Raw genomic sequence first — 13,445 nt, 5'->3', positions numbered from 1 at the left:
GATCAACGCGGCGCGCCGCCGAGACAGTTCCAGGTCCGTGATATGGCGTCAATCTTGATCCGAAAGCGTTCCCAAGACGCAACAGCCTTTGTCGGAGAGAAATGGGTATATAACTTCATTTCCCGGCATGATTCCTTGAAAAGTCGGTTTTCTCGTCAGATCAGCTATAAGCGGGCGAAGTGTGAGGATCCTAAGGTTATACAAGCCTGGTTTCAACGCGTACAAGCCGCCATCGCCATGTACGGGATTGCTGATGAAGATATCTACAATTTTGATGAAACAGGCTTCGCCATGGGCCTGGCAGCCACTGCTAAGGTGGTGACACGTTCGTCCTGTGAGGGAAGGCCCTTTCTTATACAGCCTGGAAATCGGGAATGGATAACTTCAATTGAGTGTATTAATGCCGCCGGATGGGTGTTACCGGCATACTTGGTAGTGAAGGCAAAGACTTATACACAAGCCTGGTTTGAAGGCAATACACCTTCTTCATGGCGTATCAATATATCGTCAAATGGATGGACTAACCGGGAAATCGGTGAACACTGGCTCAAGGAACACTTTATTCCTTATATTAAGGACCGGAGAACAGGCCAATATAGCCTCTTAGTCCTTGACGGACATGACTCCCATTTAACACCTCATTTTGATGATATATGTCGTCAATATGATATTATACCGATCTGCATGCCCGCCAATTCCTCTCCTCGCTGTCAACCGTTGGATATAGCCTGCTTTTCACCATTGAAAAGCGCCTACAGCAATCTTATTGAAAGGCTTGTACGAGCAGGATATCATCATATCGATAAAGTTGACTTTCTTGATATATATCCAGAAGCCCACGTCCAAGCCTTTAAGAAGGCCAATATCCAGAGTGCTTTCAAAGCCTCCGGAATTGTTCCTTTTGACCCGACAAAGGTTCTGGATAACCTCATCTTCTGCAGAGAGGAGAGCCGGCCAATAGAGCATGAAAACCTTCAACTTCGTGAGACTGTTGAACGACAAAAAAGAAAGCAGCAGCGCAATCAACACCAGATGCATGGTCTGGATGGCTTCACAATTCAGGAAGCCCGTGAGGCCTTCGCCAACGCGCAGGCTGCGGAGGAAGCAGCTGGTGATACAGGACCTCTGGATAGTCAGCCACGTCGGCGGGCGCCGCCGCGGTGTAGTCGGTGTCATGTTGTTGGACATATACGTACAAGATGCCCGAATCAAACCATCTAACTCCGGGCTTCTAAACAGTTTAATTTAGATATGAAAAGCTTCATTTTTGGTGTAAGAATCATATAAGCATATACGCTGGCCCGCCAAACCGGCCAAGGTGGCCGACTCGCTTACCGATTAGTTACGTTATACTCGCTGACTAAGCAGCTCTGGGTTGGTCCGTTCGTTTTCCTTTCTTTTTCCCCTTACTTGGGATTTCTTGCTCCAGAGCTAAATAATGAATGAAGAAGAATCTAGAAAGGTCATTTGATCGGTATCTCGAGCTGTACATGTGCGTTGGCTCCGTGATTCTTCTCGTGGCTCACTTGGGCCATCCATGGACAGGAACTACGTCATAAAATATACTTCCAGTCGGTTGTCAGCTGAATCTATTTCATAACATCGGCATCGAATTATTTACAAGAACCAGTTACAGAGTATCACGGCTCATTTTCTAACCCAAAAGGATTGGCACTTTTTCACAGAGGTATTCCACCACCGCGTCGGGACCCCGTTCTACCTGCAGTCCTTCCGGAATAGCATGAAGCTTGATGTCCGGCCTGATTTCCCGGGCAATGGAATGGATCTCGCGAGCCTGCTCGTCGGTCCACATGGAAGCGCTGAACTAAGGGACTGTTAGTCGCAACGTACCGGTAATGCTCGACCCTCCCAGGTTTCGAGAATGATTGCGAATCGCCAATAGTGTGGACTTACCAGGACGTCAGGCATGTGCTCTTTCACCTTGGGAGCAACTTCTTCGATTTCTATATCACCATCAATATCCAAGCCACTCAATAGACATCGCATAGGAATGTCATACTCTCGCAGTTGTCCACATGGATGATGGTGTACTGATCTTTCAGAGCTTCAACTACCCGTCCGATGAGTCGTTTGGCCCTTTCGGGCGCGGTGTTGACGGTCACAAGACGGTAGGGACCTTGAGGAGATGACATGGTGACTGATAACTTTGGAAGAGGATTGAAGGAAACCTTGAGATACGATTAATAAAGTTCACGGGCCTTCTCGCTTTAATGGATACGCCGTATGATCGGACCGACATCCCCACGATCGCAACGTGGGGAAGCGTGCCGAACTTCCTCCGACGCACCCACTTCCTCCCCCGCTACAACGTCCGTCGTGGTCGGATATTCCGTGAGGTTTGGGACATTTCAACAATTACCATTGATGGTTATCATCTCGATTTCAATCTCCCTGTCGCCATTACCCCGCCATTTTGTCTACAAGCAACAGCACAAATGTCTAAAATCGCCTCCACTTTCTCGCGTACGTGCTACTTATCAATATCTGTTGCTCTGCGCATCGTTCGCAGCAATGTGAAGTCATCTGACCTATAGCAGGCCTTGTGCGCTTCAATCCCAAGTCTAACCCCTCGAAGATCTTGATCGGAGAGCCAGTCGACCCGAAAATCGACGTGGGGTTGGCTCTGTATCAAGGGCAGGATGTCTCCGTGCGACCATTCTCTGGGACATCGGTGCTCAGCCCGGGCCAGAAAGTCGAGTCGACAGAAACGATCGGGCGAATCCTGTCTCCCTTGTCGCAAAATGAAGTTGGCTCGATTCGATGCATTGGACTGAACGTACGTATGAATCGCAGCCGAGGCGCACTGGCGCGCGCATCCTTAGAGAGAGACCCGCCGCTGAACGCTGAGCATAGTACGCGTCGCATGCCGCTGAGATGAAGATGGCCATTCCCGACCTTCCAACGTTGTTCATCAAACCGTCTACCTCCCTCGCCGATCCCTGGCCTGCTCCCACTGTTCTCCCCAAGATCACACAAGTCGATAGCACGGGCGACTATGAGTCAGAGATGGTCATCGTAATTGGTCGCGACGCGAAGGATGTTAGCGAGGAGGAGGCATTGGACTATGTCCTTGGCTACACGGCAGCCAACGATGTCTCTAGTCGCACCTCGCAGATGAATCAGAGCCAGTGGTGCTTCTCCAAGGGATTTGACACTGCCTGCCCAATTGGTATGCCGACATATTCCTCTATCCATTCATGCGTCGCATAGGTCACAAGCTGATAGTCTCATTCCCGTTAGGCCCTGCTCTTGTATCCGCCGCGCACTTTCCCGACGTCAGCCAGTTCCAGATTCGCGGGCTGAAAAACGGCAAGGTTATGCAGGATTGTCCTCTAACGTAAGGAATTAAGCCCTGCCAAGACTAAGCCAGCGACATTGAAGCTAATTCGACGAAACAGGGACTTGATCTTTAGCGTCCCCAAGCTGGTCAGTTTCTTGTCCCAAGGAACGACCTTGTCTGCGGGAACGATCATCTTGACTGGTACTCCTCCTGGCGTCGGAGCGGCGAAGAACCCCAAGGAGTTCTTGAAGGCGGGCGATGAATTTGCCGTCGAGTTGCTTCCGCACGTTGGAACGCTTATTAACAAGACTGAAAATCAATTATGAAGTAACGGGACTAGAATATGGTTGATATAGGCTGGATGAAATGTATGTTCCATGAGAGATAGAATACATGACCAATATCTAGGACTCAAATTGCTGTCATGAGAATACTTTCTATGATTCATTTGCGTAGAGATTCTAATTCTGTTTCATGAAGAAGACCTTAGCAGATGCGTTGTGAGCAGTGTGATGTGTATTCCTCAGGCCGCCATCCCATACCTACCTCTCCACAAATCCCCACGACGCGCATTCAAAAGTCCCCACACTCGCCAGAAGGATCACATTTACAGGGTGGAAGAACATAAGCCGAGCTCAGAAATACGAAAGAATAACAAGGGACCAAAAAAGATTCCATTCCGAGAATTCACCAAGTGAGCTTGTATATCTTGAGCAAATGTATAGTTCCGTTAGTCATGGCCCATGGGTGGAGTGGATATAAGTTTATCCCGGGCGGCGGAGGCCTTGTCCGCATCCTGCAGTACAGTGCGGCTGACAGCTAAGTCCACTATAGCTGCAGAAGATGCCTGTACGCTTCAACTATGGGTGATGAGCACATCACACCCTTTTCTATGCAGTGTAGACGTCTTATTTGAAATGAACAAAGTATTATCCGTGTAGCCAAGAAACAAACATCCAGGGACGCTGAATGCCGACTTTATTCACCAACATCCCGAAGGACCGGGCCAGTTCTTGTTCGGGGCGGCCGATCGGGCAAGCCGTCTGGGCACTAAAAGTGGTCTGACTGTTCGCTTTCCCGAAGCTTTGATATTGGATGGGTAAACTCGGGGGCTTGAGAAAAATTTTTGTGGACTATGGGTCGAGAATGCTCTTTTAGCTGGAAGTACTTAAAGTGATGGGAACGTTTTTGGGTTGAAGAATTTGTTTTTCCTCTTGTATATATTGTGATCTTTCTATGCTACTAGTTCGCTCGCTTATATACTGAACTTGTCTAATTCTGTGTGCTCATTCTAATCAAGTCTAGTTCTATATCCTCTCCGTGTCGAAAGTCCATCCCCACCTCCGAGCCGTCCAATCTTACATTCGCGAAACAACCCATCCAAGCTTTACTCGGTGGCCGGACGCCATGCTCGCCCCCTCCAGTGGAGGATGATCGTTGGAATTACACTGACACCCACGATGAGAGCGCAACCAACACCCGAGCTCGCAGCGATGCCGACAGATTCGAACATGGGTGGGAACCTGACATGACCGTTAGCGATGGAGATACATACCGACTTGGATGTGATGGGGGATCAACTCACCAGAAAGGACCCAGGAAACCCCAGATTTGACGGACGAATGTGATAAACACCCCGACGCTGGCAGCCTCTTGAGGATAGCAATCGACGGCGTACGTTATGAGGACGGTGGTAATAATCTGGTTACCTCCGGCTCCCAGGGCAATTCCAACGACAGGGGCCACGGTCCAGTGTCCCTGTTTAGCCTGCTGCGTGCATACAAGGAAGACAATTATGCCGACGATGGACAGGGCAAACCCGATATAGCTGAGCCAGAGACGGTGTTCGGGTTCGGGCTTGTTTTGGGTCTTCTTCGCACGCCGGTTCATCCAGACATCGGATAGCCTGCCTCCGACCTGCTCGCCAATGAGGGATCCGATAATTGGACCGAGAAACTGGAGGCCCAGTTGCTCTGTGTTCAGCCCGAACTTTTCCTGAAACAACTCGGGCACCTCCACGGTCGCCAACACGTTACTCAGACAGAAGACCATCGCGTACGCTGCCGCTGGGATAATTACAGAGGGATACATAAACATGGTCAGCGGCTTGACGAACTCGAACCATGAAAATGGCGTCGGGTCAATGCGTCTCAAAAGCACATATTCCCTCATCCATGATGGTTGTTTCGGATCGACGTTACTGTCGATGTAGCGAGTTTCTGGGCCCAGGAAGAGATACAAGATGAATTGAACTCCGTTTACCTAGGGAGGCACAACGCAAGTCAGCTATGGGCGACTGATGCAGCAAAAGGGGTACAAGAAAGGAGTTTACTAACGATTGCAAGCACCCAATAAATCCACTCATAGCCTGCTCGGTAGGCAACGAAACCAAAGATGAAGGGGCCGCACGGAATTCCCAAAGTGACCAACAGTGTCCACACGCCCATGTACTGAGCGCGATCTTTCTTAAAATACGTCTCCATCACCACCGCACTTCCGATAGCTTGGTTCACTTGTCAGCTGAAAGCCCGTCCGCAAAATATGGATAACTCTGTGCCTTACCGGATGCTGGCGAGATGAAGAATGCCTGCAGAGCTCTGCAGGCAGCGGTTGATGCATAATCGGTGCTCTTGGCGCATCCTACATTACAAACGAGACTGCATACCAGGGAAGTAAGGAAGACAGGTCGACGACCGTAGCGGTTGGATAAAGGCTTCCAGAACAAAGGTGCTCCGCCTAGGATGGCGATTTGGAGCGAGGTCAGATAACTGGCTCTCTGGATCGAAACACCATATTCTTCTGAAATTCTGTTGAGCATTCGATTAGCCGATGCCAGATCAAGTGAGTTGTCTGTAGGAAGCGCCATACGTTGCATAAGCTGGAATAATACCCGCCGCAGCAAAAGTTCCCATACATGCGTGGAATGCTACCAAAAGCAGGTTTGCCAATTTCTAGAAGCGAAAATCATATCAATCAGCCCGAGTCGACAAGTCGTTATCTTGCATCATTATAAGACACCAACCTTCCATCCCGGCCAGTTATAGGGATCAGCAGGATCCAGACTGGGGATAGGGTCCAGCTCGAGCGTGCCATGGCGTTCCATCAAATAATCTCGGTGTGGTTTCGAAAGACGCGAGGCCACAATATCAGCATATGTGGTAGGAATCCCAGCCTCCGTGCTTTCTACAAGGTCAACGTCGGCTTTCCCTGGCTGAGAGGTGCCCTCGTTATCGTCGGCATGGACATGCCTTTGCATCTCCATAGATGCAGTCATTGTGTTTGCGAATTCCTCGTCGGAGGCTCGATGTGAAAAGCGAATTCTTCGATCAATAGCGTGACGACCGGCGGAGAGATAGTGCTTCTGAGTACGACTATCTGGAAGAAGACTGGAAAGGTCCGGGGGATAAGCAGGAGGAAAAGGACCACGTACAGTCCCTAGAGAGGATGCACTATTGCGCCTCCATGCAGTCAGGCCTTTCTAGCCGAAGAATAAAAGACTGACCGGGCCCACGCGGATTTGGACCAGGCAGGGTTTTCAGCCTATCATGTACGCGGGAGTAGCACTCATCCCGGGGTATGCCCAGAGACCCAGACAATGGCGACTCCCCGGTCAACGTTGGGGGAGGAATTGTCGTGGAGAACTTGCGGAGGGCTCTCCACCACCTCATCGAGTCACAAATCCGACAATGGTCAGGAGGTTCCCCGAGTCTGTCATGCTTGAATAGTCCGGCCTTAGTCGATTGGACGGACCAGCGATCAGAACCACAAAGTCAACCTCGTCGGGAGAAGGATTGCCGACGAGCCCGAAGTCCGGTTCCGATTTCCAATCCTCTCGCTAAGAACCCAAGAGGGTGGATAAGATTTTTGGAGCTGAGGCTTGTCTATGGGAATCGGATCCCTCGTACAACATTTCCACTAATCTCTTGGCCACAATTTCGAGGGTTACTTGAGGCAGGCTTCCCGAATTCATCGGGATATCCGAGATCTGACTCGGTAGCTCGGGTTAAAGTCGTCGCTTTGTTAGTGTTTGAGGTACTGGATTTTGGAATGAAACAATATGAGGTGCCACAGTCTTTCGGAAATTGGGGCAACGGCAGCGCTCGTCAGCCTAAACTCAAACCAGAGCAATGATGTAAAATGTACGGAGTAGAATGGAAGATGAAGGCCGTCAAAGATCCCGTTCGCGACAGCCGGGCCTCACGTGCCAAGGCGCCGGTTGCCACGCGCCCCACAAACTGCGGGCTCTCCACAATCCACCGAACAAGTATCGCCTCGTCTTGCCCCGGGCTCACGATGCACCGCGCTGCCTGTTTGCGACACCCGCTAATACTTGCGGTGTTTGGGCACTCGTGCTAATCAATCACCACCACCACCACCATCCTCAATTAGTCCCTATAGATTGGTGTTGGTTATTGTCATGCCACAAACCACCACATCCCCCGGGGTCAAGACGCTGGTGTGTAGAGTCTGCCAGAAGGCCTTCTCCAAAGCGGAGCATCTAAGAGTAATTACAACTCCCGTCCCTGCTTGCCTTGGTGGAGACCTTGCTAATCACCGGCATTTAGAGACACGAACGCTGCCGTAAGAACGCCCTCTGATCTGGATTCCCCCATGCGCAGCCAAGCCATTAAGCTCAGGGGCCGACCTGAACGCTGATGATGTGACAATCAAGATACTGGCTCAAAACCGTTTATCTGTAAGGAATGCAATAGGCCATTTGCCCGTCAAGATGCCCTTACTCGACATGAGAAACTGCATGTTCGGGCTGCAAACTCCAAACATGCTCGAGAACATCAACCGGGCCATGCAGTCGCCCAGCCCAATTCCCTAAACCCCTTGCCATGTTGGGATACTATCAAGGTCCCTGCAAATCCCACAATTCCAACCCCTACGCAAACCCAGTCATGGGAGGCATCACAATCCGATCAAGATTTCGGGTTACACCAGGCGGCGTCGGATCTAGATTTCTCATTGATATGGCCCGATTCCGAGGGCCTTTTCCAAAGCATCATGTCATCGGACACCACGGATCAATGGCAGATGCCCTTGGGTGCTCTACCATTTCCGCCCGTGGTGCAGGATGCCAATACGATGTCTTTTGGATCCCCAAATTCGTTTGACGATCGTAGCTCATCTATAGGTGCAATCCCCTTTGGGGGTAGCCGGGAGGCTGTACGGGATGTCACTGAAATGGTGACGAGCTCGGTACGGTAATCCAGAATTCCTCGCGAGTGTGAGCAGAGATTAATTGCTACCGTCAATAGTCTTCTAGCGTGACAGCTGCGATTAAGGCAACATCTATTAACTCGGTATTCCTTGATGAGTGCCTGCATATGTTTTTCGTCAGGTTCATCCCGACCTTTCCTATCTTGCATCGGGCAACTTTCGTATTCCGGGAATGTACGCATCCTCTTCTGTTGAACGCCATGGCTCTTGGCTCCCTGTACCTAGGGCCCAAGGACTCTGTGGCCAAGGTAAGTTGTGTCATTATCAAATCAAATAAATAATTGCTCATGATATTCGAATAGGGGGAGGCATTGTGGCGGCTGGCCCACACCGCTGTGGCTACCTCGGTAAGCTTCGTCTCTAAGCCGTGTCTTTCCATCACGTTAACATCCGCAGTGGCAATCTCTTATCACACATCGGGGCCCTTATGACGCCTGCAAAGGCGTTCAGCTTCTCGTCACTGCCCTTCTGGGTCAGATATACGGTGCATTGTCTAAAGTAAGTGAGCAATATCTGACCCTGCGGTCTAAAACCTGTGCTAAAATGCCTTCAACTTAGAACAGGGTCGTCCGCACGACGAGTCAGGTTTTCCGCCCCCTCGGATTCTTCTGGGCAAGGCATTGTGGCATGTTAGACTGCGCACCTTTCTCATTAGAGAATTTTCCCTTCCCAACGGCTTCGAGCACCGAGAAAGATCAAAAATGGCGGCAATGGGCCGCAAGAGAGATCCAGCAACGTGCATTGCTTGCATACCACGTACTGGATGGTCTCGTTGCACAGATGTCTGGCGACGGTGCATCCACGCGACATGTTGCCAACCCGCTCATCTTGCCCAGCAATGAGACTGCATTCGATGCTGGGAGCCCCGATGAGTGGCTAGTACACATGCGTTCTCAAACGACAGATCAGCCTTCATTCAGATTGATATTCCGCTCTCTTTTCCCTCCCGTCGGCAGTATCCGCCCCCTTGACTATCAGTTATCAGCCTTCGCATTGCGCGTTGTCCTCGAAGGGCTGCAGTCGTTGGTTTCAGACTCCGATGACAGTGAATTGGTCGCCGTTGGTGTCCCCAGCCGCTCTGACGTCAAAAGGGCATTGGCCCAGGTCCATGAGACGATTTCTATGAGCATCCATCTCGCAGCCCCAGAAAGGCTTGAGGTACTCTTACGCTGGCACACAATTTGCTTGGACACGATGATCAACTCGACCGTGCTTTGTAGACATGTTTGCTCCCGCTTCGACGTCGCCCAGCATGTGTCCGGTGGCTCTCGTACCATGAAGGCTGGATTTGATATGGCTAGGTGGGTCAACACGGAAGACGCTCGGCGGGCCTTGCTGCATGCTATTGCGATCCAGGACATCATCGAACAGCTACCTAGAGGCCGAGCTCACGTTATCCATATGCCCAGCTCGCTTTTTGCGGCGGCAACTGTTTACGTCGTCTTCTCCCTAGCCGGCGTGACCAATGTAAAGCTGCCGCGCACAATCGCTTGGAAAGATACCCTGCTTTCCCAATCTGACCTGAACCTCGGATGTGAAAGTGCAGGATCGTCGGGAGTATCCGAGACGCGGCGTTTTATCGAGGAAGGGAGAACCGAATCTCCACCGGGTATGCGTGCCAGCCGGAATCTACTTTACGAAATGAATTCCATGCAAAAGCTGTTCCGCTGCCTTATATCACAATGGGGGATTGCCCATGACATGGAGGAGATCGTCGACAAATGGATTACTCTGTGTCATTAGATAGCGCTGGTCTTTGGACCGGGCAGGATTCGCATACCTTACTGTTCAATACCCCTTTTTTTTTCCCCATCATATGCACGATGCGGTTTGGCCCTGATATATTATATACTCTGTGTACCGTATGACTATATGTAATGAGGCCAATAATTGGTCTTCGAAGCAACACACTCATGGCCGAAGTAACGGGTGCGTGTCCATCCGGAGATCTCGAAATCCCGATGTCGCCTCAGGCACCGATGGATCAGGGACCCCACGTGCCCAAACCCACCTGATCTCCACCTTTTCCCTTTCAACTCCACAACGTCAACGTCTAGACTGACACCTCTCTTTCTACAATCGCTGATCAGTACCTAGACCTGCCATCCAGATGCCGAAAACGTGCAATATGCCTTTTCTGGGGTCCGAACCTATCATCAAGGAGCTGGGGGCCAGCGTTTGCTCCCGGCAGAGTACTCTTCCCACCGGAGTAGGACAGAATGGGGACATCAGCTTGACTCATAGGATCGAGGACCCCTATCTAGGAGGCCTCTGTGGGAGACATTAGTCTACATTAGGCCACAGAGGCGAAGGGCTCGGAACGGCTTCTCAATAAGAAAGATACTTCGATTGCTAATTTTGCGGACCTTCCGGAGGAACGCGCAACTATTTCCACGACCTGCCTATTTGAACAACATGGCAACCACTCCGTAAAGGAGGAAGCAAAGGCAGCACAACTGCAACCTCACCCACCCGCAGGCCCAGCCTGCGGAGGCCAATCGCATGCTTGAAAATTCTGCAGATTCTGAAATGCGGTGTGATATTCGCTGCGTGGGTCGTGATAGAGGCGTGGAAGCGGTCGTTGCTCCGAGGCGTCGTAGAGACGAATTAACCCTTGAACATCTTTTTGACTAGGAGCGCGCTTGAGTCTGATTTTGTAGCCAATACCATTTCTTGATCTTTTCAGAGTGGGATAATAACCCCGTGGAGCGCCCCGTTTAGAGGCTACATTGCTGTGGTAGAGCATAATTGAATCCCAGTCCACATCTTCGTTTACTGACTCACGATCAGGATGAGGGATATAGGCAAGCTCTGGGCGGGGAAGGAAATGGGCAGCGGTCGCCCAGTCGTGTTCTAGGGCCGCGTTGTAGTTAACACAGACCCCATTCTCACCCCAGATTTCCTCCTGGGTTAAATGCGCGGTTGTCCAGTCATATCCTTCGATATTTTCGCAACCTAGCGTAAATAGAGAACGGACTCGCCAAAAATAGGGATTTTGATGTTCATGGTACAAGCCAAAGATATGTCCGATTTCATGGGCAATCTTTTCCGCAATAGTATTTCTTGCAGCATTATTACTACTGGGCTCATCTTCGTCATTGAAATAGACGTAAGGTCCTGGATTGATCGCATCAACAGGACCAACATACTTGCCGACAGTTGTTATGTACTCGATAGATCCAGGGGCTTTATGAATGACTAGTGAATTGCGGCGGTCTCTCATACAGTCCTCGTGAGCGACCTCTTGGAATCTGAAATTCCCGGGCAGCCCAGCCATATACCACAAATTCATGGCGTGGCGCAATCTATAGCCTAGTTGCTGCCGCGTAGCTTCATCTTCCCAGCAGAATGTAACAGTACCACCAGGCCAGGTTGTGATGCTCGGCCAGTTGAGATCAATCGGAATGGCACGCTTAATCTTGGTCGAGAACTCCCAGAGAGGATGACCGGCGTCCACAAAGGCGAAAATGGAAAACAGCAGGATCAGGCTGAAAATAGAGGTCCAGTGACGAAACATCTTGACCTAGAACAGTGACGCGTAGTCATAGAATGGTAGAGAAACAAGGAGTTGAGAGTTGAAAGGTAGAGAGATAGAGAGAGAATGAAAGAGAATGATTCACAGCATATCGAAGCTGTTCTGGAAAACTGAAAATCTCCGTTAGTCGAGTGTGCGAATAATGGGATGCTCCGTTAAGAAGAAATGATCCCATCTTCAACCCAATACAGAAACAATCTGAAGTAAGTTTCAAGAGAAAGAGCGGTAACGATCTCCCAGTGGAACTTGCCGGTCTGTTCATCTTCTAGACGACAAGACTCTCCTCTGTGGGTAGAGGCCAAAGTCCGAGCCATCACACGAAGCCCGAGTCGTCAGCGACCCAAGACCTTCATGAATTCAAGAATGAATATTCGGATCATTTTTACTACTTCCAATACCTCGTATTCCAACAGGGTATGAGCCCGGCACCGCATCAACTTCTTGCCTAATCGTCATCACGAAAGTTGAAGACGGAGAGATCACCGGATGGGGATATATTAAGATGATACCTGATCATAAAGATGGTTAGAAATGACTCCTTTCAAGGCTCCGAAGACCATATCTCAACTGACCACGATTTGCTTGCAGATTCCAACAAAGAAATGATTCGATCAGGCCTCGCGCGATCAAACGCCGTGCAAATATGATCGATTCGGGCACTTCAGATACCACCATGATTTTCAAATCCTCTCGAACGAAGGCGCTTGGGTCCTCTGGCCTGACAGACAATTTCCACCAACGAACGTCTCGGCCAGCGAGCTAGAGCGGTTTCATTCAAGACCATGCCAGCGCCTCCCTCGTCTGGGGCCTATCCGAGCCCCAGAAAATAAAGCCACCCAACGCCACCCCATTGGTTATACCAGTCGATTTGGCAACCCCCTAAAAGGCGGGGTGCGAATCGTGGAAAGGCCTTACGGTCGTGCATGGCGCTAGGGGCCCGTTGTACGCTTATTTATTACCTCAACACGCTCGAGCTGGGCTGGTCGCACCTATCGCCATCGCGAATGAAACCCAAGGCGGGAAGCCCCTTTGGCTTTGGGGAGACTTGCCCCAAGATGGAGAAAAGCCGGTGGGAAAATCCCAGGTTGTGCACTTGTGTGTACAGTCTGACACGAAATCCAACTTCGTATGTCGAAGCTCTCTTCATCTACCAATGGCTCTGCTCAACAAGGGGAGCTAGCGTTCTCCTTCTTAACGAGCTTAGCATGGTTGGCTGACTTTTCAATGATTATTGTTTTAAATTATCGGTGTCATATGGTCTCCAGGCTAAATACGACTAAAACTATCAATTTTTCACGATCCAGTTGGGCTGCTACTCTGCTCCACAGATATCTCCGCAAGTCCCAGCGGGGTATGGGGGGTATAAGATTGGCTCTCAAACCC

At 50.4% G+C, this 13,445-nt stretch overlaps 6 protein-coding genes across 6 annotated transcripts; 3 read left to right on the top strand and 3 right to left on the bottom strand.

Moving 5' to 3' along the window:
• Nucleotides 1–42: 42 nt before the first annotated feature.
• On the top strand, nt 43–1,221 carry KD926_010911 (uncharacterized protein; the record flags this gene model as incomplete). The annotated part of the gene is made up of 1 exon (XM_053103323.1): nt 43–1,221. The coding sequence occupies one exon, from the start codon at nt 43–45 to the stop codon at nt 1,219–1,221; it is 1,179 nt and encodes a 392-aa protein (XP_052953356.1).
• Nucleotides 1,222–1,654: 433 nt separating this feature from the next.
• Nucleotides 1,655–2,153, bottom strand: KD926_010910 (uncharacterized protein; the record flags this gene model as incomplete). Its single annotated transcript, XM_053103322.1, has 3 exons — nt 1,655–1,825; nt 1,915–1,964; nt 2,021–2,153. The coding sequence occupies 3 exons, from the start codon at nt 2,151–2,153 to the stop codon at nt 1,655–1,657; spliced, it is 354 nt and encodes a 117-aa protein (XP_052953355.1).
• Nucleotides 2,154–2,231: 78 nt separating this feature from the next.
• KD926_010909 (fumarylacetoacetate hydrolase family protein) lies at nt 2,232–3,627 on the top strand (the record flags this gene model as incomplete). Its single annotated transcript, XM_053103321.1, has 5 exons — nt 2,232–2,484; nt 2,559–2,797; nt 2,875–3,190; nt 3,262–3,358; nt 3,420–3,627. The coding sequence occupies 5 exons, from the start codon at nt 2,232–2,234 to the stop codon at nt 3,625–3,627; spliced, it is 1,113 nt and encodes a 370-aa protein (XP_052953354.1).
• Nucleotides 3,628–4,688: 1,061 nt separating this feature from the next.
• Nucleotides 4,689–6,575, bottom strand: KD926_010908 (putative MFS transporter; the record flags this gene model as incomplete). Its single annotated transcript, XM_053103320.1, has 6 exons — nt 4,689–4,824; nt 4,887–5,563; nt 5,638–5,804; nt 5,864–6,108; nt 6,170–6,252; nt 6,324–6,575. 6 exons carry the CDS (start codon nt 6,573–6,575, stop codon nt 4,689–4,691), a joined length of 1,560 nt encoding a protein of 519 aa, XP_052953353.1.
• Nucleotides 6,576–7,718: 1,143 nt separating this feature from the next.
• KD926_010907 (C2H2 type zinc finger domain protein) lies at nt 7,719–10,270 on the top strand (the record flags this gene model as incomplete). The annotated part of the gene is made up of 7 exons (XM_053103318.1): nt 7,719–7,805; nt 7,867–7,882; nt 7,974–8,506; nt 8,566–8,775; nt 8,830–8,874; nt 8,924–9,025; nt 9,086–10,270. 7 exons carry the CDS (start codon nt 7,719–7,721, stop codon nt 10,268–10,270), a joined length of 2,178 nt encoding a protein of 725 aa, XP_052953352.1.
• Nucleotides 10,271–10,991: 721 nt separating this feature from the next.
• KD926_010906 (uncharacterized protein) lies at nt 10,992–12,044 on the bottom strand (the record flags this gene model as incomplete). Its single annotated transcript, XM_053103317.1, has 1 exon — nt 10,992–12,044. One exon carries the CDS (start codon nt 12,042–12,044, stop codon nt 10,992–10,994), a length of 1,053 nt encoding a protein of 350 aa, XP_052953351.1.
• Between the last annotated feature and the right edge of the window lie 1,401 nt (nt 12,045–13,445).

Source organism: Aspergillus affinis (genome assembly GCF_023601865.1).
Source record: "Aspergillus affinis strain CMG 70 chromosome Unknown NODE_88_length_162140_cov_85_896997, whole genome shotgun sequence".
Classification (NCBI taxonomy): domain Eukaryota; kingdom Fungi; phylum Ascomycota; class Eurotiomycetes; order Eurotiales; family Aspergillaceae; genus Aspergillus; species Aspergillus affinis.
This window is presented reverse-complemented; position numbering and strand designations above follow the sequence as displayed.